The sequence below is a fragment of the Trichomycterus rosablanca genome, chromosome 13 (assembly GCF_030014385.1).
Source record: "Trichomycterus rosablanca isolate fTriRos1 chromosome 13, fTriRos1.hap1, whole genome shotgun sequence".
NCBI classification, from domain to species: domain Eukaryota; kingdom Metazoa; phylum Chordata; class Actinopteri; order Siluriformes; family Trichomycteridae; genus Trichomycterus; species Trichomycterus rosablanca.
Genome location: NC_086000.1, coordinates 33,211,871 through 33,235,998, shown reverse-complemented (window position 1 = coordinate 33,235,998; position 24,128 = coordinate 33,211,871). Strand labels below are relative to the sequence as shown.

At 40.3% G+C, this 24,128-nt stretch overlaps 1 protein-coding gene across 1 annotated transcript; it reads right to left on the bottom strand.

Moving 5' to 3' along the window:
- Positions 1-15,198: 15,198 nt before the first annotated feature.
- Positions 15,199-23,337, bottom strand: dio2 (iodothyronine deiodinase 2). The gene is made up of 2 exons (XM_063007133.1): positions 22,886-23,337; positions 15,199-16,112 (listed from the first exon to the last, which is right to left on the bottom strand). Exons 1-2 carry the CDS (start codon positions 23,099-23,101, stop codon positions 15,552-15,554), a joined length of 777 nt encoding a protein of 258 aa, XP_062863203.1. The 5' UTR covers positions 23,102-23,337; the 3' UTR covers positions 15,199-15,551.
- Positions 23,338-24,128: the final 791 nt, after the last annotated feature.

The following is a 24,128-nucleotide window of genomic DNA, read 5'->3' as shown; positions in this document are numbered from 1 at the left end:
AAAATCAATGACTCATTGAATGATAAAACTGTATAAACGTTTTTGTTTAGTTGCAGGTACTTTCAATCATATAAAAATTCATTTTAACCTTAAACTTTACCAACAGGTTTAATCCACCATGTCTATTTATTTATTTATTTATTTATTTATTTATTTATTTATTTATTTATTTATTTATTTATTTATTTAGTTAGTTAGTTAGTTAGTTAGTTAGTTAGTTATTTACTGTGACCAAATCACATATGTTGTAAAACTTTCAGATAACACAAAAAATATATATATTTTTTTTTTCTAATGTATGGTGTATGTTTTTAAATCGTTTAGGGCTGGATCAAGAGCAGGTGAAAAAACTACTAAATTGCTAAAATTACTAAATTTCAAGACTGGCATTCTGTACAACATATAGCAAAAAGTATGTGGACACCCCTTATATTACTTTCTGGTTTAGGTGTTTTAGCATTACATGTTTGCTAAAAGGTGTCTAAAATCAGTGGCAACTTATGCCAAGTTCACACTACACGACTTTCTGATTTGCCGGGTCGCTGTACAGTTCACACTACATGACTGAATCTCTTGCACTCAGGAGATTTTTCAGTCGGTGTATATTTCACACTACACGACTGATCGGTGATAGGGGGTTTCACACTACACCATCTATCACCAACTGGAATCGCAAGCGAGCTTCTCCGCTCTCCCAAATATCGTTTTGTCGCGAAAACAAACGCGAGAAGTCACGAAAGGTTTAATGATACCACGTCCAAAAATGCACGTCAACAAGTAGCGAGCGATCAAAGTTTGTGCACGTAAAAACAAAGAGATCTATCAAAAGTGGACGAAGGAAGGAAGAGTAATAAACTGACGACAGGGTCCTGGGCAGCCAAGGCTCATTGATGCACGTGGGGAGCGAAGGCTGGGATCGCAGTTTGTTGCGTATGAGGCTGTATAACCGCAGACCAGTCAGGGTGCCCATGCTGACCCCTGTCCACCGCCGAAAGAGCCAACAATGTACACGTGAGCATCGAAACTGGACCACGAAGCAATGGAAAAAGGTGGCCTGGTCTGATGAATCACGTTTTCTTTTACATCATGTGGATGGCCGGGTGCGTGTGTGACAGTGTTTACACATATTTGGCTACATAGTGTACATATTTAGAAAAGTATGGAAACGTCAAACCTTTATTGACTGTATTTAACAAGGTAATAAAATGCTTGAACCCCCATTTCTGCAATTAAACAACTTAATAAAGAGGTCATTCCTGGGATTCGGTGCCTTTTGGACCTTAAAACTTTTTGAAAATGAAACACTGTCTTAATTAGTTTTTCATGTTTTATTGTAAAAAGGACCTGTTATACTTTTCCAAACTAATATTGCTCAAGCTAAATTACACATGAACCTCATATACACTGTGACGTCCAGCCTGTTACATACTATTATTATAGAATTATCTGCTTTTTAGTGTGATAATTTTTAAAATGATCAAATCGTATTGCTTTTTCTCATATATCCCATAACAGGGTGGACATGTTATGGCTGACCATATAAGACTTCTAGGATAAAATGTGGAAAAAACTACATTAAAATGAGGAGCCACTTATCTTCCACAGTTGTTTTCCCTCCAAAAAGATCATGTGAGCTCCAGTATGCAAAACAGCTCTTTTTTTAAGACAGTAGTAAGAAATAAAAATAAAGCAATAAAATCAAACTCATAAAGAAAAAAATCCAGGGTTTAGAGGGACTTAAGCAAAACCTTTTAAACAGTATTGAAAGACTGAGATATTTTCATAATTAAACCTCATAAATCCATCACTAAGCATGACTGTATGGCAGAGTATTGGCAAAGCATTACAAATAGAAAAGAAAACAAAAACAATCAAAATCAGTTCATAATAAAAATTTAAAATAAATAAAGCAAATATGAGGGATACAATAAAAGTTATTGTAATATTTGTGGTGGGAGTGTAGAAAAGTTCAGTAGCTAGTTTGCCTTTTCGACAGCAAGACTGTGGACGCTAAGCCTGCACTTGGTCAGCAGCCGTCTCTGCTCTGTATGTCTGACAGTGAGGAGATTGTATTCTTGATTTAGTGTCAGATACAATTCCAAAATTTTTGACCTACAGTTGTACAGTGTAAATGTTCTAAATATGATTAACTAATTATAATAAATATAATCTAAATATAATTTTTGATGATAATTAATATTTGTATTTGGTTCTAGGACAGTGCTGGATTGGGTGTGCTCATTGCTAGTTAGCTTTAATACAAGTTGATTGACAGCACACACAAAATTAAATTTTTGGGTCTGCAGTGCTTTAAAGTGTTTCACTGGGCTTGATCATAGGGCTTTTTATTGAATATTAATTAAAAGTATGAATCTGCTTAAATCTGCCCTGCATGCATTGGTTGGGGTGTTTCTTTGGGTTTTCAGAATCATCTCACAGAATTCAACATGCATTGTTTCTTTAAGATGCTTGTCCCTATTTCATGTGGCAGATTGAATCAAATCAAAATCATAATGACAAATCGAATCAAACCAAAACTGTGCTTGGGCTTTCTTTGGACAATCTGGTTTTCTTCACACTTCAAAACATGCCGAGAGGAAACTGGCTGTGCAAAATTGCTTTTAGATGTGAGTAAAAGAATGAGTGTGTGTCACCCCGCAATAAGCCTGTGCGTGGTACAAGTTGTGATTCTGCTTTGCACCGAGTGTTTTTAGGTGGTTCCAGACCCACAAGGACCAGGACAGAGCAGTTGATTTTGCTTTTTGTGAAAGTGAATGGCATGATGGCACAGCACCCATGAATCTTAAAATTTGGTTACTTGTTGGGTAAAGTTTGGCATGTCTTGGTTTTCTCTCAGCTAATAAAAACTTGCAAGTTAGTGGATTGCCTTGTGTGATGTCCTGTAATAGACTAGTCCACTGTCGAGGGTGTATTCCTGCATTGTGCCTTGTGTTATCAGAATGGGCTATTGAGGATAAAATGGAAGATGGGGACATGTCATTTGTTCATGAATGTTTTCTTAAAAACATTATGAACCTGTATTTACAACACATTTACAAGCCACACCAGGCGGCACGGTGGCTAAGTGGGTAGCACTGTCGCCTCACAGCAAGAAAGTCCTGGGTTCAATCCCCAGGTGGGGCGGTCTGGGTCCTTTCTGTGTGGAGTTTGCATGTTCTCCCCGTGTCTGCGTGGGTTTCCTCCAGGTGCTCCGGTTTCCTCCCACAGTCCAAAGACATGCAAGTGATGTGAATTGGAGACACTAAATTGTCCATGACTGTGTTTGATATTGATCTTGTGAACTGATGAACCTTGTGTGTAATGAGTACCTACCGTTCCTGTCATGAATGTAAACAAAGTGTAAAACATGACGTTAAAATCCTAATAAACAAACAAACAAACAAGCCACATCAAAATAAATGAACAGTCAAGTTACAGCACCATACAATTCCACTTTTAGACTTACCACTTTACACACTTTACCTGAGAAATATTTCAGAGGAAGAAAGCCATAGTGACTGCATGATAGATACCATTGTACATTTTTATAGACAAGGATGTGTCATACAGTGTCAGAAACTACCAAGCACATCACATTAGCCTTGTAGCTACAGTGCAAAATTGTAAAAGCCAACCTCAACCACAAACATGTTTTTGTTGATTTTCTACTTTAGGCAGATGGCATGGACTGTAAACTTTATAGTGTCCAGACGTAAATAGTGTTTTCTTAGACAAAGCATTATAAACAGTAATATTTTCTGCTCCTCTAAGCTTAAGAAAACTTAAACTCTGAAGGGTCAGTTTCTCACTGCAGCTGGAAGACAGGCAGCACTCATCCAGCACATTATTCAGTCATGCCTGTGAAACTAAGATGTTTTCCTGAATACTAATGCTAAGGGTTTTATCCTGAGCCAACATCAGCCCATGCTGCACACTTCTTTGGACATGGCTGAGTTTGTTTAAATGCATGCAGTTCAGGAATTGTGGATTCCTTTAGCATGATGAAGTTGGCACGAAGTACCATATGTGTAAGCTGTACCCACAAACAGGAAAATAATGCTTCATTCAGGTATCAGAAGCTGGGGGATACTAAATACTGGTGACTGGCATACATTACTTCATTATTTCGAAGTTAGCGTGTGTTGTGCAGGTATGAGTGGATCAGACACAGCAGTGCTGCTGGAGTTTTTAAATACCAAGTCCACTCACTGTCCACTCTATTAGACACTCCTACCTAGTTGATCCACCTTGTAGATGTAAAGTCAGAGACGATCGCTCATCTATTGCTGCTGTTTGAGTTGGTCATCTTCTAGACCTTCATCAGTGGTCACAGGACGCTGCCCACGGGGTGCTGTTGGCTAGATATTTTTGGTTGGTGGACTATTCTAAGTCCAGCAGTGACAGTGGGGTGTTTAAAAACTACATCAGCGCTGCTGTGTCTTATCCACTCATACCAGCACAACACACACTAACACACCACCACCATGTCAATATCACTGCATTGCCAGGGGTCCTGACCATTGAAGAACATCATGAAAGGGGGCTAACAAAGCATGCAGAGAAACAGATGGACTACAGTCAGTAATTGTAGAAGTACAAAGTGCTTCTATATGGTAAGTGGAGCTAATAAAATGGACAGTGAGTGTAGAAACAAGGAGGTGGTTTTAATGTTATGGCTGATCAGTGTATAATCAGGCTTTAAAGGTTTAGCATTACTTGTATGGCACTTAGCAGACACTTTTTTACATAGAACTACAACAGAAACAATCCACGATTTTAAGAGTGTAGCTACTTATGCAATAATGGCATCCTGGCTGTAATAGAACTTAAACCAGTCGACCATATGATTACTAGTCCAGCCTCATTTAATTCTGTAGATTAAAATCATACAAAGGATCAAGGACCTCTAATTTTGCTTGTTTATTTATTACCAATATAGAAGCATTAGTGATACAATTCTAAAATAAGCTATCCAATGTAAACCTTGTTAGGCAAGTCATCTGTGTTTGAAATAAAGATGCTTTTATTGAAGAGGTTACAGTACCCACGTGCAAAGAGAACAAACTGATCCTGTTATGGCTGCTTACATCTTGCTGCCTACATAAATAGAAAATGCTTACAATTCTTTTTTTCCATGACATTTAATTTAACCCGATGCCATGGTGGCTCAGGAGGTAGCACTGCCGCCTCATAGCAAGGTCCTGGGTACGATTCCCAGATGAAGCAGTCTGGGTCCTCTGTGTGGAGTTTGCATGTTCTCCCTGTGTCTGCGTCGTTTTTTCCCACAGTCCAATGACATGAACATTTAGATATGTCTAGTTCACACGACACGATTTTTGCCCTGATTTTCACTCGGCGACTGATCAGTGCTAGATTTGCCGGCTTGGGAGCAACTCGGCGTTCGCTCGGTGATCGAAACTCGGCTCTCGATCGCTATGTGTGAACTGCTCAACAACTCAATCCAAATAGAGATATCTAGCTTGTCAGATATCTGGATCTAAGTTGCCCGACTGGCAATGAGTGCTATGTCGAACAACTAATGAGAACGCAAGATACGGTGTGAGGGGAAATGCAGGGGAGGAGTTGTAAAAAGTTGGGACAGGGGCATAATATAGTTTATATTAGAATACATCAGCACACACAAGTTTTACAGGATTTCTGACCTTAGCGTTCTCTACAAAACACCAATTCTGCATTGCAAAAATATTTATTAACCTCCAACTCACTATAGAATGATCCATGCCAAATCCACTCAGATTCATTTATTTTTTCTCATTGATTTTACGCTGCACATCAGCGCACAAACTTTGATCGCTCGCTACTTGTTGACGTGCATTTTTGGACGTGGTATCATTAAACCCCTCGTCACTTCTCGCATGTGTTTTCGTGACAAAGCGTAGTTTGGGAGACCAGAGAAGCTCGCCTGCGATTACAGTTGGTGATAGTTTTGTGTGAAACCCGCTATCACCGATCAGTCATGTAGTGTGAAAGCCACACCGACGTGAAAGACTCCCGATTACAAGAGATCCAGTTGTGTAGTGTGAACTGTACAGCGACCTGACGACTTGGAAAGTCGTGTAGTGTGAACTTGGCATAAGGTGAACTGGAAATAACAAACTTGCCTAGGTACACAGTTGAATCATGGGTAAGCTGTAACTACCTGTCCTGTCATTAATGTAACCAAAGTGTAAAACATGACAGTAAAAACCTAATAAATAAATAATCATCTTGTTTAATATTTATTTTAGCAAAGGAATAACATGCAAACCTCCCATAGCCGGTGACCAGAGGTAAGAATTAAACACAGGTCTCCAGGACGCTGAAGCTGTGCAACAACCACACAAAGAAAATAAGTGTTGGTGGGAGAAATAATTTACTGCGTTTTTGCTTTTGTGACTCTGTATACAGGTGTGGAACTTCTGCTCTGTGATCTTGTCAGCTTTTAGAACGTATATGTCTAAAACAGAAACGTTCAGATGTCAATGAATAAAATGTTTGGCATGTACAGTGAAAGTCTGAGATGATTTATAAGTAATTGGCCTTCCAAATCAAATAATCCACAGTATATGTTTAGACGTAAAAGCTTTACTTGTCTGAACTCAAGCCACATATTTTAAAACGTTGCTTAAACATTTCGCTTTAATTTATAAAGGCCGATTTGGCAAACTCGGGCCATTAATACGCTTTATGTATCAGCCTTAGCGTAATAAATGGGAGCTGGTTTTCCCCCCAGAGTCCATGGGATTTAAAATAATAATTCATCCTGCTCAGAGCCAGTTTATAGTTAAAATCAAACGTTTAAATACACTTGTATGGGACATGTACTGTATGTCATAGTAAAACTGGAATTTCATTATTTGTGCAACCTTTTTTTCTGTGATTGGAACACATACACTATATGGCCAAAAGTATATGGACACCTGGCCATGAGCTTATTGGACATCCCATTTCAAAACCATGGGCATTATTTTGGAGTCCTCTTTTGGGAAGGCTTAGCACAAAATTCCTCTGTATCAAGCTCAGCTGAACCTAACGTTGACATTTCCTCGAACTGATGCCACAAAGTTAACAATGGATTTGACATTTGACACCTCAACACAATAGATGAGCAGCTCCAGATGGTCTAACTTATTCAGAATGTTTGTTTGTTTATTAGGATTTTAACGTCATGTTTTACACTTTGGTTACATTCATGACAGGAACGGTAGTTACTCATTACACAAGATTCATCAGTTCACAAGTTTAAACGTCAAACACAGTCATGGACAATTTTGTATCTCCAATTCACCTCACTTGTATGTCTTTGGACTGTGGGAGGAAACCCACGTGGACATGCAGAGAACATGCAAACTCCACACAGAAAGGACCCGGACCGCCCCACCTGGGGATCGAACCCAGGACCTTCTTGCTGTGAGACAGAAACAGTGCTACCCACTGAGCCACTGTGCCACCCACTTCATCAGAAGGTTTGCCATGAATCAGAAGCTGCTGGAATACAGATGTCACTGTGTACAGTCAAGCAAGCTTTACACTGCCATGAGCATGACTGCTGTATAAAAAGGAACATGATGGATAGACTACAACAGCAGAGGACTGCACCAGGTTCCCATTCAGTCAGAAATAAATAGGAATCTGATTCTAAGGTGAGCACAGGCTCATCAAATGGACAGTTGAAAACTGGAAAGAAAAAAAATGCTGTCTAAAAATGCTGCCTAGGGTCAGAATGAAGAATGAATCCAACCTGCATATTGATAATACTCCTGGCTAGTGCTGTACTGGTGTGGAAAAATGACAAGCATTCACAAACTGGTTTCATAAACATGGTAATGAGTTGAATGCTGTAATTTAGTGGCCTTTTCAATCCCCCGAATCTGAATCTTAGATATAGAATCCAAATATAGATTTGGAATGAGGTGGGCACACAATATATGGTCAAAAGTATTTAAGTTCAGGGGTTTTAAACACACCCATTGTGTGTATATAAAAGCATTTATATAAAAATATATGATGTTTTAACTTTGTAGTAAGGTTTTGTTTGTGTCTGTGGATGGCCCTTTCCTGTTCCAGCATCACAGGCCCATTATGCACAAAATGAGGTCCATAAAGACAGTGTGATGAGTTTAGCGTAAAAGAACTCCAGTGGACGCACAAAGCATCAGTGCCTGACCTTACAAAGCTTTTAAGACCAAATAGGCACAAAACAACACAATTTCACAAATTCAAATCTTATGAAATTCCTTCATAAAAAAGGGACCAAATCCTGCCTATGGATATCCAACAAGTGGTGCAGCCAACAGTATATTGCACTAGCCAGGGTTTAAATCTCTAGGTGCTATCAGCCAGACGGGCGTCTACAAACATAATCGGCTATGTCTGTGAGAGGATGGCTTAGGCCAGACCTGGGCATTGTACGGCCCGCGGGCCACATCCGGCCCGCGAGACATCCCCAACCGGCCCGCATGAGGTTCGTGGCAATTAAAAATTAGATGTAAATAAATGTACATCAAACATGCATTACAACAGGATTGATTTTGACGGGAGCGCTATGTCTTTACATTTCCGTAAGTTTGGATTTACGTATAAGCGAGTGTATCCAGCTTCACCGTAATGCGAACAGAACTGAGTGTGATTGACGGTCGAGTTTTTAACAAGACACAAACTTCTGAAGTATTTATTTACTGAAGGCAGATGTAATGCTGTTTAAGGATCACAATTTAGGCTTTAAATCGCGGTACTAAACAAAAATACAAGAACATAAACGATGTGGAGCGTCACACCTGAAGCTTCACTAACTAAACTGCAAAGGCAACAAGGACTTTTTTATAAAGTTTAACACATCCAGAAATGAAGCAGTCAGGACCAGCTTTGTGATTTTAAAAAGAATATCCAACAATAACAAAGGACTGAAAAACAAATTAGGTAATTAGACTCAAAACAAACTAGTGTCAAGTTTAAAAACCTGCACATTTTGTTCACATTTGTTTTGGATTTTTTTTTGCATTTGTTTGTTTAAATAGTGAAATAATGTTGCTGCTTTTACCCTGCCTGCTTCTAATTTTCTGATTGTAACATCTAAACAGTAACAGCTTATTAGAACTGTACAATTTACTGCTTCTCATAAAGAGTGGGCAGTTGTAGCCTAGTGGTTAAGGTACTGGACTAGTAATTAGAAGGTCGCTGGTTCAAGTCCCGCCACAGCCAGGTTGCTGCTGTTGGGCCCTTGAGCAAGGCCCTTAACCCTCAATTGCTCAGACTGTATACTGTAACTGTGTTGTAAATCGCTTTGGTAAAGGCATCTGCTAAATGCTGAAAATGTAATGTAAATGTAAATAAAGAGATAAAATTAATATTGAGCAGAATTAAGTTCACCTTATTGGTCCGGCCCTCCACAACAGTCCCAGTTTCTTATGTGGCCCCTTGGAAAATTTAATTGCCCACCCCTGGCTTAGGCCCTAAGATAGATTGGTGTCTTCGTTCCAGGGAGTGTTACTGCATTGCACCCCACCACGACCCTGACTGGTATAAATCAGTGGTAAAAATGATGATGATATCAAACAAACTCATGGTCAGGGTCATATTTTTGGCCACATAGAGTATGAAGAATGAGTATGCAGCAGACCGATTTTCAGCAAAGACATTATGCAATGATGTCAACATGGACTGAAATCTAATAACAATGTTTTATCATCTTTGGAAACTTTATTACTTGTGGAATCCAGGCTGCTCTGAGAACAAAGGGGGTTTCCAACTAAATATGGGAGTTCTTAAAAAAAGTGGCCAGTGAGTCTACATATTACGACTGTTCCTTAAAAAAAAGCATCCCTTACAGCTACTCCTAAAAAGTACTGTGTGAGCCTCCTTGCTGGATCAGTGCTGTTTTTTTAAGCCTGTGCCCTACCACCAGCATTGGTAATGTTGGCAGGCCTTATGCTCACTGCTTTCCAACTTTGAGGTTCTGCGTAAATAATGCCTCACCCATTCCAATGCACCAGTTCCGCTCACAAAAACAATGCCTAACCGCAACAAGGGTTTCTGTTTCACAGTGCTTCCCCGGGACATGTTCTCCCTGACTCTTTGCTCTTTGGATTTTGGCAGGCACGGAGGTGAAAGAGTTCAGCCAGGAGGCTCGGCGTCACACAGTAACAGACGGCGCTGCACATGTTTAGACCCATCACTGAGAGCATGCCTGCAGACATCGCTTTAATGGAAAAACCACATGCACTCATCCACCCGAGGAAGGTGCTGTAATACTTGTTTATGTCTATGTACAGTATGTTTCAAATTTTCCTCTCCTGTTTTTATACTGTTACTTAGAGAATAACTTCCCCTAACATTCTCTACTGTTTTTCTTCCAAAAAAAGAAAAAACTCACACATTCAAGCAGAAAACTTTGTGCTTTATTTTTGCTTTGCGTGAGAACATCTGGAAATTCAAGTGCAGTAAATACTGAGACTAAAACAGATATTTTTGCTTCATGTCTCTACATAATCACTTATTTGGGTCTGGACAAAGAGGTGTGATTTTTCATCCAACCACGGACAGGAGGCAGGATCCTTTCGTCGGTGGCCTTCATTCACACACCAGTTTGTCTTTGACGCGAAACAAACGTCTGTAGTTGAGACAACAGTTTTAAAGAGTTCCTAGAATGTATAAAGTCCTTACAGTCAGCGTTTCTTGTAGCTTTTATTTGGAAGCAGGGTTGGGCATGACAATGACATGACAATATGTTGGTGTTGTGATTATATCAACCTTATGTTAACCGTATATTAACATTTTTTATTAATTTATTGGCAATTTGTTTTCCAATTTGTTTGTTTTATCCTGAACATTGGTCCAGTAGCAGCTGGAAGGGGACTAATCTATTGCAGGGCAAGACACACTTACATGTTTCTTGCTCCACTTAGAGCAGCCAAAGCTACTCTGTACTACTAGCAGGGAGTACAGGGGTGACTCCGCACAGACAGCGTTTAAAGGCAAGAATCCATGTTGCTGTGTGGTACACACTGTACCAATGCAATCAATCCCTCATAAACTACATAGCAGTTGATAGATTTATTGTCTTTCTGAGTTTGCAGCCAGCAGAAAGTGGTTTTGCTGTGAATCATGTGAAAGGCTTAAACGCTGCGGTAAGTGGCAATAACGAAGTGCAAAACGCTTCTCATGTAAATGCAGCCTAACTGCACGCTGTTTGGGATGCAGCCAAAATAGATGTTTTGGTTCATTTTAGCTTTTGCTAAGTTACTTTGGACAGGAGAGTCTGCAAATACTATATGTGTAAATATGTTTTGTATGTAGGTTTATGAGAAGTAGGTTATTTAACAGTTAGATATTCAGCCAATATTATGGGATGGTGAAAATAATCTTTGGGGTGAAGAAATAAGCTAAGTGAAGTGTTTTCTTGGGCATAAATTATATTACATGGACATTCATACTTAAAACATTTAAGTTTTTTAGCTATTATTCTTCCTGGCTTATATTGTTGGTTTAAAATGATCTGGTCATGGGATCTTTAAAGATCTAAATGTAGCCTATTGGTTAAGGTACTGGACCAGTGATCAGAGGGTCGCTGGTTCAAGCCCCAGCACTTTAAAAAAATGTAGCTTTAAATAAATTTGTATACAAATTGAGTCTCTTCTTGCAAATTAGCAAAAATCCTGCACATTAAAGAGATACGATCTCAGCTCTAATGACTTCAGTCTAGTGGTGGGACAATAAAAGCTAAAGAATTCATCAGACATGCAAAAGTACAATGGATATGAATGTTGTAGATTTTAAAGACAGAAACAAGTGAGCATAAACAAATCACATTTTAAAAACAACAGATATTAAAAAGGCATTAGATAAAAATAAATTATTTATATATACAGTGTATCACAAAAGTGAGTACACCCCTCACATTTCTGCAAATATTTTATTATATCTTTTCATGGGACAACACTATAGAACTAAAACTTGGATATAACTTAGAGTAGTCAGTGTACAACTTGTATAGCAGTGTAGATTTACTGTCTTCTGAAAATAACTCAACACACAGCCATTAATGTCTAAATGGCTGGCTACATAAGTGAGTACACCCCACAGTGAACATGTCCAAATTGTGCCCAAAGTGTCAATATTTTGTGTGACCACCATTATTATCCAGCACTGCCTTAACCCTCCTGGGCATGGAGTTCACCAGAGCTGCACAGGTTGCTACTGGAATCCTCTTCCACTCCTCCATGATGACATCACGGAGCTGGTGGATGTTAGACACCTTGAACTCCTCCACCTTCCACTTGAGGATGCGCCACAGGTGCTCAATTGGGTTTAGTCCATCACCTTTACCTTCAGCTTCCTCAGCAAGGCAGTTGTCATCTTGGAGGTTGTGTTTGGGGTCGTTATCCTGTTGGAAAACTGCCATGAGGCCCAGTTTTCGAAGGGAGGGGATCATGCTCTGTTTCAGAATGTCACAGTACATGTTGGAATTCATGTTTCCCTCAATGAACTGCAGCTCCCCAGTGCCAGCAACACTCATGCAGCCCAAGACCATGATGCTACCACCACCATGCTTGACTGTAGGCAAGATACAGTTGTCTTGGTACTTCTCACCAGGGCGCCGCCACACATGCTGGACACCATCTGAGCCAAACAAGTTTATCTTGGTCTCGTCAGACCACAGGGCATTCCAGTAATCCATGTTCTTGGACTGCTTGTTTTCAGCAAACTGTTTGCGGGCTTTCTTGTGCGTCAGCTTCCTTCTGGGATGACGACCATGCAGACCGAGTTGATGCAGAGTGCGGCGTATGGTCTGAGCACTGACAGGCTGACCTCCCACGTCTTCAACCTCTGCAGCAATGCTGGCAGCACTCATGTGTCTATTTTTTAAAGCCAACCTCTGGATATGACGCCGAACACGTGGACTCAACTTCTTTGGTCGACCCTGGCGAAGCCTGTTCCGAGTGGAACCTGTCCTGGAAAACCGCTGTATGACCTTGGCCACCATGCTGTAGCTCAGTTTCAGGGTGTTAGCAATCTTCTTATAGCCCAGGCCATCTTTGTGGAGAGCAACAATTCTATTTCTCACATCCTCAGAGAGTTCTTTGCCATGAGGTGCCATGTTGAATATCCAGTGGCCAGTATGAGAGAATTGTACCCAAAACACCAAATTTAACAGCCCTGCTCCCCATTTACACCTGGGACCTTGACACATGACACCAGGGAGGGACAACGACACATTTGGGCACAATTTGGACATGTTCACTGTGGGGTGTACTCACTTATGTTGCCAGCTATTTAGACATTAATGGCTGTGTGTTGAGTTATTTTCAGAAGACAGTAAATCTACACTGCTATACAAGCTGTACACTGACTACTCTAAGTTATATCCAAGTTTCATGTCTATAGTGTTGTCCCATGAAAAGATATAATGAAATATTTGCAGAAATGTGAGGGGTGTACTCACTTTTGTGATACACTGTATATATACAGTGTATCACAAAAGTGAGTACACCCCTCACATTTCTGCAGATATTTAAGTATATCTTTTCATGGGACAACACTGACAAAATGACACTTTGACACAATGAAAAGTAGTCTGTGTGCAGCTTATATAACAGTGTAAATTTATTCTTCCCTCAAAATAACTCAATATACAGCCATTAATGTCTAAACCACCGGCAACAAAAGTGAGTACACCCCTAAGAGACTACACCCCTAAATGTCCAAATTGAGCACTGCTTGTCATTTTCCCTCCAAAATGTAATGTGATTTGTTAGTGTTACTAGGTCTCAGGTGTGCATAGGGAGCAGGTGTGTTCAATTTAGTAGTACAGCTCTCACACTCTCTCATACTGGTCACTGAAAGTTCCAACATGGCACCTCATGGCAAAGAACTCTCTGAGGATCTTAAAAGACGAATTGTTGCGCTACATGAAGATGGCCAAGGCTTCAAGAAGATTGCCAACACCCTGAAACTGAGCTGCAGCACAGTGGCCAAGATCATCCAGCGTTTTAAAAGAGCAGGGTCCACTCAGAAAAGACCTCGCGTTGGTCATCCAAAGAAGCTGAGTGCACGTGCTCAGCGTCACATCCAACTGCTGTCTTTGAAAGATAGGCGCAGGAGTGCTGTCAGCATTGCTGCAGAGATTGAAAAGGTGGGGGGTCAGCCTGTCAGTGCTCAGACCATACGCCGCACACTACATCAAATTGGTCTGCATGGCTGTCACCCCAGAAGGAAGCCTCTTCTGAAGTCTCTACACAAGAAAGCCCGCAAACAGTTTGCTGAAGACATGTCAACAAAGGACATGGACTACTGGAACCATGTCCTATGGTCTGATGAGACCAAGATTAATTTGTTTGGTTCAGATGGTCTCAAGCATGTGTGGCGGCAATCAGGTGAGGAGTACAAAGATAAGTGTGTCATGCCTACAGTCAAGCATGGTGGTGGGAATGCCATGGTCTGGGGCTGCATGAGTGCAGCAGGTGTTGGGGAGTTACATTTCATTGAGGGACACATGAACTCCAATATGTACTGTGAAATACTGAAGCAGAGCATGATCCCCTCCCTCCGGAAACTGGGTCGCAGGGCAGTGTTCCAGCATGATAATGACCCCAAACACACCTCTAAGACGACCACTGCTTTATTGAAGAGGCTGAGGGTAAAGGTGATGGACTGGCCAAGCATGTCTCCAGACCTAAACCCAATAGAACATCTTTGGGGCATCCTCAAGCGGAAGGTGGAGGAGCGCAAAGTCTCGAATATCCGCCAGCTCCGTGATGTCGTCATGGAGGAGTGGAAAAGCATTCCAGTGGCAACCTGTGAAGCTCTGGTAAACTCCATGCCCAGGAGAGTTAAGGCAGTTCTGGGAAATAATGGTGGCCACACAAAATATTGACACTTCAGGAACTTTCACTAAGGGGTGTACTCACTTTTGTTGCCGGTGGTTTAGACATTAATGGCTGTATATTGAGTTATTTTGAGGGAAGAATACATTTACACTGTTATATAAGCTGCACACAGACTACTTTTCATTGTGTCAAAGTGTCATTTTGTCAGTGTTGTCCCATGAAAAGATATACTTAAATATCTGCAGAAATGTGAGGGGTGTACTCACTTTTGTGATACACTGTATATATATATATATATATATATATATATATATATATATATATATATATATATATATATACAGTATATATATATATATAATAGCTGGGCACTTGTGCTTTCTTATATATTTAGCAATTTGGTTTTTCAAAGCCATACATGTTATTCAGGATTGAGGTATTACACTATGTAATACTCATTTATGCAGGATTAGGTATTTATAGTGCACATATAATCATTCAGAAATGTCCTATCAAAGTCCTTTAGAAGTGCAAAATATTTAGTCTCCATTAGTTGTGTAAAAAAGAGGTTGGGATTGTTGGATCCAACCCAGGAAACTTCAGAGAATTTAACTTGTTGCTTAGTCTGTGTCACCACGTTGAAGCAGTCCTGAAAAGGCATCACCTTAATGTTTTCTTTATAAAAAAATAAACTATTCCATCATTTGTCAAACCAATGGCAATGAATTACCGCTTCCCGTAGCTTCGTTCAAGCCAGCACTGTACGTCTTTTAGGTCGTAATAAAATGGCCCTTTTCCTCCCAGGTATGTAATTTTGTTCTTTTGAACAATGCAGACTCTTTCATAGGCCACACCATAGGCCACATTGGCATTGTTGTCCATGCAGTCAGTCGCCAGCTGGCACTGCGGGGGTAAAGAAAAATGCTCCATCAGCTTCTGCGCTGCCACCAGACGCTCTTCCAGATGGCGATGCTTCCTCATCTCAAATGGAAACAGTTCTATGGGTGGACCAGCCCATCCGTCTGATGGGTGAGCCTCTTCGATGTAGACAAGCAGAAAGTCTGCCACATCTGAAAAGGTTTCGACCAGCCTCCGGAAGACCGGCAGCTGGTTCACAAATGGGGGTCAGGAAGCTGAGCCAAAGTTTACCACCAAAGGCCGACCACACGATTCGAAGTCTAGCAGATGACATTCGCCAGCCATCTTTCTATTATTAGTCCATCGGCAGTTTGCAATCTCGGGCACGCTCACCACTTTAGAGTTTGGAGCTGCCTCCCCCAACTTCACCTGTAAGGACAAATAAAAAAATATATATGTTATTTATTTTGGTAATCATGTCTACATGGGGTTGTTTAGGTGCATTTTACATATTTTTCTTGACATATTTAAACATGATTTGGAAAAAAAACTACAAAAGATTTTGTGAAAATGTTTGGCCCTGTCTTAAGGTGTATATTTTTAGTAAGTTTATGTAATAAACATGTTTGTCAGAGGTCCATCCATCCACCCTTGCATCCATCCTTTCACTCATCTATCCGTACATCCATTAATTTACTCAGCCACTCATCCAATCATCCATCCGTCCACTCTTCCATCCATCTATTTATCCGTCCATCTACTCTTCCATCCATCCATCCATCCATCCATCCATCAATCTACCTACTCTTACTTCCATTCATCAATGTATCTACTCTTACATCCATCCATCCAGCAAAAAAAGCTGGTACAGAGGCGTGTTTAGCCCTGTTTCATCAGCCTTCCTATTATTGAGACTTTTTAATGGTTTGGGAACTGAGGCCACTAATTGTTGCAGTTTTGCAAGTGAAATTTTTCTCCATTTAGCTGTTCAACAGACTGTGGTTGCTGTTGTTTGATTCTCCTCTTCATGCTGCACCATACATTATACTGCAGGCCAGTAAAGTACAAGCATTGTGTCTAAGATTGTGTAGCTCATACAGAATGAGGCCTGGCATCATCTTGCTGAAATAAACATGGACTTCCCAGACAAAGACGTCACCTTGATGCAGCATGTGTCTCTCTAAAATCCCAATATACGCCTCCATGTCAGTGGCACCTTCACATTTTTGCGAGTCACACATGCCATTTGCACTGATGCACTCCCACATCATGACAGACGCCTTTCAATGATAAGTCTAGACGGTAAGTTCCATCTGGCAAAGAGAACTCGACGCCAGTATGAACACTATATTTATTTGAAATCTTGCATTGAGACGTTCTTTCTGAACTGACTGGCAATCGTATCCTGAAGTTTGCACAAAGTGATGAGGGACAACTCATCGTTTGACTGATCCTTTAGTGGATCCTCCCTTTATATCCAATCATGATTCCCTCACCTGTTACCAATTCACTTGATTGTTGTGGAACTTTGTATTGTGTCTCTGTCCAAACTTTTAGGAGTGTTTTGAAATTTATCAGTGAAAACATTGGAAATCTCTCTTTCTAGAAAAAGAAGAACACCTTTATTTGTCATATAAACATACAGTACACATGTATACATTACAACGAAAGAGCACAGGGTCAGCCATTGTACGGTGCCCCTGGAGCAGACAGAGTTAAGGGCCTTGCTCAAGGGCCCAACAGTGGCTGCATAGCAAAGCCTGGATTTAAACCAACAATTTTCCAACTGATAGCCCAAGGCTCAACCCACTAAGCTACCACTGTCCACTACTCAAAAGAATAAACAAATCACATATTCATCTTCATCTATATATTGATTCATTTACAATTTGGCTTGGTAGACCAATAAGTACATCAATATATTAGTGTAGCCCATGTCGGCCACACTGAACCTACTGCACGTTGTGTATAACATACAAACATTTATTATTTAACAAGCTTAGTTTTACTCCATTTAATCCATTTATTATTTCACATTTATAATATCAAGTTTATTTACAGTCATGTGAAAAAGTTAGGACACCCCATGAGAACCTTTGTCTTTTTGAACATATTTAAACATATGGGCATTTGAGCTTCATTTAAACAGTACTGAGAGATGGAGCTTATATGACTAAACAAAAACAACTGAAAAAATTACTTTTATAAAATTACAAGTTATAAAATGTAATGAACAAAAAAGGAAATTTATTGTGAGGAAAAAGTTAGGACACCCTGTGCCCTAATAGCTGGTATTTTCCCCTTTGGCTGAAATAACCTCGATTAGACGTTTCCTATAACCATCTACCAGTTTCTGACATCGACTGGGAGAAAGTTTTTCCCACTCCTCCATGCAGAATTTCTTCAGCTGTGTGAGGTTTGAGGGGTTTCTTGCATGCATAGCCCGTTTCAAATCACCCCACAGCATCTCAATAGTATTAAGATCAAGGTTTTAACTTGGCCATACCAGAACTCTCAATTTCTTTCTTTTGAGCCATTCCTTGGTGGATTTACTGGAATGTTTTGGGTCATTATCATGTTGCATGGTCCACCTCCACTTCAGCTTCAGTTTTTGGACATTTTCCTCAAGCACCCTCTGATAGTGAGAATTCATCATGGATTCTATAATGGAGAGCTCGCCAGGCCCTGCTGCTGCAAAGCAGCCCCAAACCATGACATTTCCACATCCATGCTTCACAGTTGGTATGAGGTTCTTGTGCTTAAATGCTGTGTTTGGTTTGCGCCAAACATGTCTTCTGTTACTGTGCCCAAATAATTCAACTTTAGATTCATCTGTCCAAAGCACATTGTTCCAGAAGTCTTTAGTCTTTAGTTCTTTAGTCTTGCCCTGATGTTTTTTTTAGAGCAAGAGTTTCCTCCTTACTCACCTCCCATGAAAATCAAACGTGTGCTCTTGTCTCTTTCTGATGGTGTATGCATGTACCTTGACATCAACAGTGGCAAGAGCTACCTGTAGGTCCCGTGATGACATTGTAGAATTATTGGAGACTTCTGCATCTTGCGGTCTGCTCTTGGGGTGAACTTGCTAGGACGGCCTGACCTGGCCATGTTGGCAGTTGTTTCAAATGTTCTCCACTAGTAAATTTTTTTATGGACAGTGGAATGGCTAATTTCTAATTGTTTTGAGATTGTTTTAAATCCCTTTCCAGACTCATATGCATCTACAACCTTCTTTCTGAAGGCCTCAGAGAGCTCTTTAGATCTCACCATGGTGATAACACTCACTTCAACAATCAAGAGCAAACCAAACTAATGTCTGAGGTTTAAATAAAACTCAAATGTCCTCTAACGATGGTCTAATCATTGCAGCTGATGTGGTGCACTAGATTCTAATTTTTGACATTTTAAGTAGTAATAAATGTGGGGGTGTCCTAACTTTTTCCTCACAATAAATTTCCATTTTTGTTTATTACATTTTACAACTTGTGTTTAAAAGTAATGTTTAAATTTTTTTTTATATTTATATAAGATAATCTCTCAGTACTGTTCAAATAAAGCTCAAATGTTCATATGTTTACATATGTTCAAAAAGACAAATGTTTTCATGGAGTGTCACATGATTTATCTAATGTGTTTTTGTATGAGCCAAATTGTAAAAAATCACTTTTGACATTGTTTCTATTGAAACACTTGTTGATTTCATTCATCAGCTTGGTCACTTAGGCTGAGCTGTAAGTAAGTGGTGTTGAAACAATAAACTGGCAGACGTACCACATACTACGCTCTGTTAGGCAATCTGATAGACACCAAGTTAAAAAGTAACACTAATAAAGACCCAGACAAGGGCATTGTCCTGCAGGTTCATTGACAGTCTGGAGATCAAAGTTCACCATCAATGATTTTCAATGAAGTTACACGAGAGATACACTGACTAAAATGCAGCCAAGAACCTTTACACTACATTAGACTTTTTATCCATTCAAACGTGTTGCAATAAAGATAAAATCTAAATTTAATATAAAACCCAAATCAGTATGACCTTACACACATACCAAATTGTACTGAAAAGCACTGAAGCATACAAAAGACCCAGTGAATAATTAAAACTAATGGATTTAAATGGACTCTTAATAGTGTCACATTAACATCTGCAGTTTGTAATTAAATTTAACTCGTGTGTTCTGTTGACATTGACTTTACTGTCTTGTTCTTTGAGGTCCCAGAGACCCCAATGTTGTCTGGGAAAAATACAATTACATTGAGTTCAAAATTAACCAAGTTAATTAACCAAATTTACTGGAGAAAGAGAGAAGAGGGAAGACTTTGTAAAGGGCTGTGTGTGTGTGTGTGTGTGTGTGTGTGTGTGTGTGTGTGTGTGTGTGTGTGTGTGTGGGTGTGTGTGTGTGTGTGTGTGTGTGTGTGTGTGTGTGTGTGTGTGTGTGTGTGTGTGTGTGTGTGTGTGTGTGTGTGTAAGAGAGTCAGCTCTACCCTCAACAGAAACTAAAAACATATGAATGTCTGTGGGCTTTAATCATGTATTCTAGCTAGAGTCTTCGAGACCCCAAACAGAGGTGTATAAATAAGTGGTGTTTGAAACGTTGTAAATAATGTAAATAATTATAATAACATTATAATGTCAATAATGTTTATTTGCAGTTTCCATAAAGTTATTAAAAAAACAATGTGTCGAGCTGATTGTCTTAGTTACCCCAAACAGAATATGAGAGGTAAGAATGTTGCTGTTAAAGTGTTCACTGTTGTATATACACCGATCAGCCATAACATTAAAACCACCTTATTGTTTCTACACTCGCTGTCCATTTTATCAGCTCCACTTACCATGTAGAAGCACTTTGTAGTTCTACAATTACTGACTGTAGTCCATCTGTTTCTCTGCATGCTTTGTTAGCCCCCTTTCATGCTATTCTTCAATGATCAGGACCCCCACAGGACCACCACAGAGCAGGTATTATTTGGGTGGTGGATCATTCTCAGCACTGCAGTGACACCGACATGGTGATGGTGTGTTAGTGTGTGTTGTGCTGGTATGAATGGATCAGACACAGCAGTGCTGCTGGAGTTTGTAAATACTGTGTCCACTCACTGTCCACTCTATTAGACACTCCTACCTAGTTGGTCCACCTTGTAGATGTAAAGTCAGAGATGACCTCTCATCTATTGCTGCTGTTTGAGTCGGTCATCTTTGAGATCTTCATCAGTGGTCACGGGATGCTGCCCACGAGGCGCTGTTGGCTGGATATTTTTGGTTGGTGGACTATTCTCAGTCCAGCAGTGACAGTGAGGTGTTTAAAAACTCCAGCAGCACTGCTGTGTCTTATCCACTCATACCAGCATGACACACACTAACACACCACCACCATGTCAGTGTCACTGCAGTGCTGAGAATGATCCACCACCTAAATAATACCTGCTCTGTGGTGGTCCTGTGGGGGTCCTGACCATTGAAGAATAGCATGAAAGGGGGCTAACAAAGCATGCAGAGAAACAGATGGACTACAGTCAGTAATTGTAGGGCTACACAGAGCTGATAAAATGGACAGTGAGTGTAGAAACAAGAAGGTGGTTTTAATGTCATGGTTGGTTGGTGTATAACTAATAAAAACATTTCAGGTATTAAGGTATGTGACTGCACCACTAGATGTGTTTAACCATATCAAGTTGGACTAAATAAATAAAATAAATAAAAAGTGCTTTTTAATGTAGAGTAATATACAGAAATGAGCAGGTGTACAGGCGCTCCTAGTAAAGTCACTAGTAGGAGTGTATACTGTATACCAAATATACAGTTTAATGCATACAATTATAAATAAAATTATAGTAAATATATAGTATCACCATTTTACAATTCTTAAAGTACATGTACACTATTTGATCAAAATTATGTGAACACCTGGTCATTAGTTTGTTTGAATCCAAAACCATATGGATTCCCCCTTTCTATTTGTGGCTATAACAGCACCATAAGTGCACCTGTACACTGTATTGAAATGTCCCACCCACAATGGATTTGCACCCTAGCCCAGAGTATATTAATAAATAAATAAATGAATTTTAACAGGCATGTAAGCACGAAATAAACTTGTACACAAAGACCCCCTTGTGGATGCTTTACGTTACACCTTGTAAACCACTGTGGGACCAGACTGCCACCAATTTCATTAATTAAGCTTATTCATTTTGTGTATTGTTTTGATGCATTGTTTGTGTTCCCTGGGTCACAGTAAAAATCATGGACAAATTGTGGGTTGCTTGAAAAAAAGTTGAAATACCCTGCCCTAGCCCACCACCAGTGAAAGTTTGAGCTCTCTGGTTCCATTATCATCTGGGCACTTGGTGCTCAGTTGACCATGTCTGAGGAAGAGAAGGTGGAGAGGGTTTTCCTTACTGTCACTTCAAATTAGACACCTGCTGTATGGTTGAGGCACCGGCACGAGTAAAGACGGAACACACTGGGCGTTTGAGGTACAACTCTCTGTGAAAATTCCCAGCTGGCCGGTGCAACTTCACACATGTCAGAGGGGGCGGGTGCTAGTCTAAGGTCCTGCTCAGCTAGAGTGGAGGTGGTGCAGGTGGTGGGCAATTAAATATGACTAAATAGGAAAAATGTTGGATAAACAATGTGCAAAATGTCAATGCTGTCAAAGCAACATGCAATAAGAAACTGTGTCCTATGTTCATCTAGATTCGTCAGAGGTGTGAACGGCATAATGTCTCATAGGTTTAGATTGGAACATCGTGTCTATTGAGCCAGTACCGACCCCCATAGTGAGCATCAGATAATCTTAATTCATCACATCCTAAACTGGGTTGTGGTGGGTTTATAGCTTTTTGTGAAGTGCTGGGTTCAAGGCACTATGGTAGAAAGGGTGCCAATACATCAGTGCACAACAAACTCATTTATTCTCTTATCCACACCTAGGGACAGATTAAAATAGGGAGATGCATGGGAACCTTTGTGCGTTGATGGGAGGAATTCCATGCAAACACAGGGAGAATAGCCAAACTTCTCACAGACAGTGACCTGAGGCACCAGTTGGGGGTGATTCATATTATTTAATAATATTTTATTAGTGTTAAAATGAGTAATAAGTTCATTAAGGTCTCATCGTTACATACTGTTATTAATATTGTCATAATTGACAGTGACCAAAATGCAGAATGAATAATGAATAAATGCTGACCTGTTTGTAAGCGTCCAGCAGAAAGCTGTTCCAGATGGAGCGCATCCCGGTTGAGGTGAGCATGCGTTGTCCCGCACCGCCGCCCGACCAGCTCACCATCGATACCACTCGCTTCACCAGCACCACCGAGTCATAGAGCACGAAAAAGAGGCAGTTGGAGAAAAAGCCGGGTAAGATCTGCAGGGTGACCCGCAAATCCGCACTCAGCACTCCCATGCTTACCCCGCACGCAACAGGTTGCCCGCACAGACTTCACCTTGCGCCGATCATGGTTCAGTCCCGCGGGATCAGTCCGTCTGTAACTTCAGGATTGATGCCGGGATGGATGAATGGACTGACGGAGGAGCCGGGCTGTTCCAGGTTCCTCCACAGTAAAGGGTAAAAAGCGGGAGAAGTGAGATAGGACTGGAGCTGCGGGGCCGAACCTTCTACCCTCCCTGCCCACTTTACCCTCCACAAACTCCCAAAACGCACAGGGTGCACAAACAGCCCCGCTCTCACCCAGCTCGCCTTTTATACCTTAAAGCATTGTTGGTTCCCAAATAAAACCTCCTGCTTGATCTCATGCTGAGATTGTGACGTCATCTCTAAATCCAAGCATGCACAGCACGGACAGCGCAAACTTCACCAACACCTGAACCGCAGAGTTAACTCTTACTGTACTGCACCTAAAGTACTAACTATTTAATCCACCTACTACAACCTTTACACTACTGGATTAACTCTTACTGTACTGCACCTAAAGTACTAACTATTTAATCCACCTACTACAACCTTTACACTACTGGATTAACTCTTACTGTACTGCACCTAAAGTACTAACTATTTAATCCACCTACTCCAACCTTTACACTACTGGATTAACTCTTACTGTACTGCACCTAAAGTACTAACTATTTAATCCACCTACTCCAACCTTTACACTACTGGATTAACTCTTACTGTACTGCACCTAAAGTACTAACTATTTAATCCACCTACTCCAACCTTTACACTACTGGATTAACTCTTACTGTACTGCACCTAAAGTACTAACTATTTAATCCACCTACTCCAACCTTTACTCTACTGAATTAACTCTTACTGTACTGCACCTAAAGTACTAACTATTTAATCCACCTACTCTAACCTTTACTGAATTAACTCTTACTGTACTGCACCTAAAGTACTAACTATTTAATCCACCTACTCTAACCTTTACTCTACTGAATTAACTCTTACTGTACTGCACCTAAAGTACTAA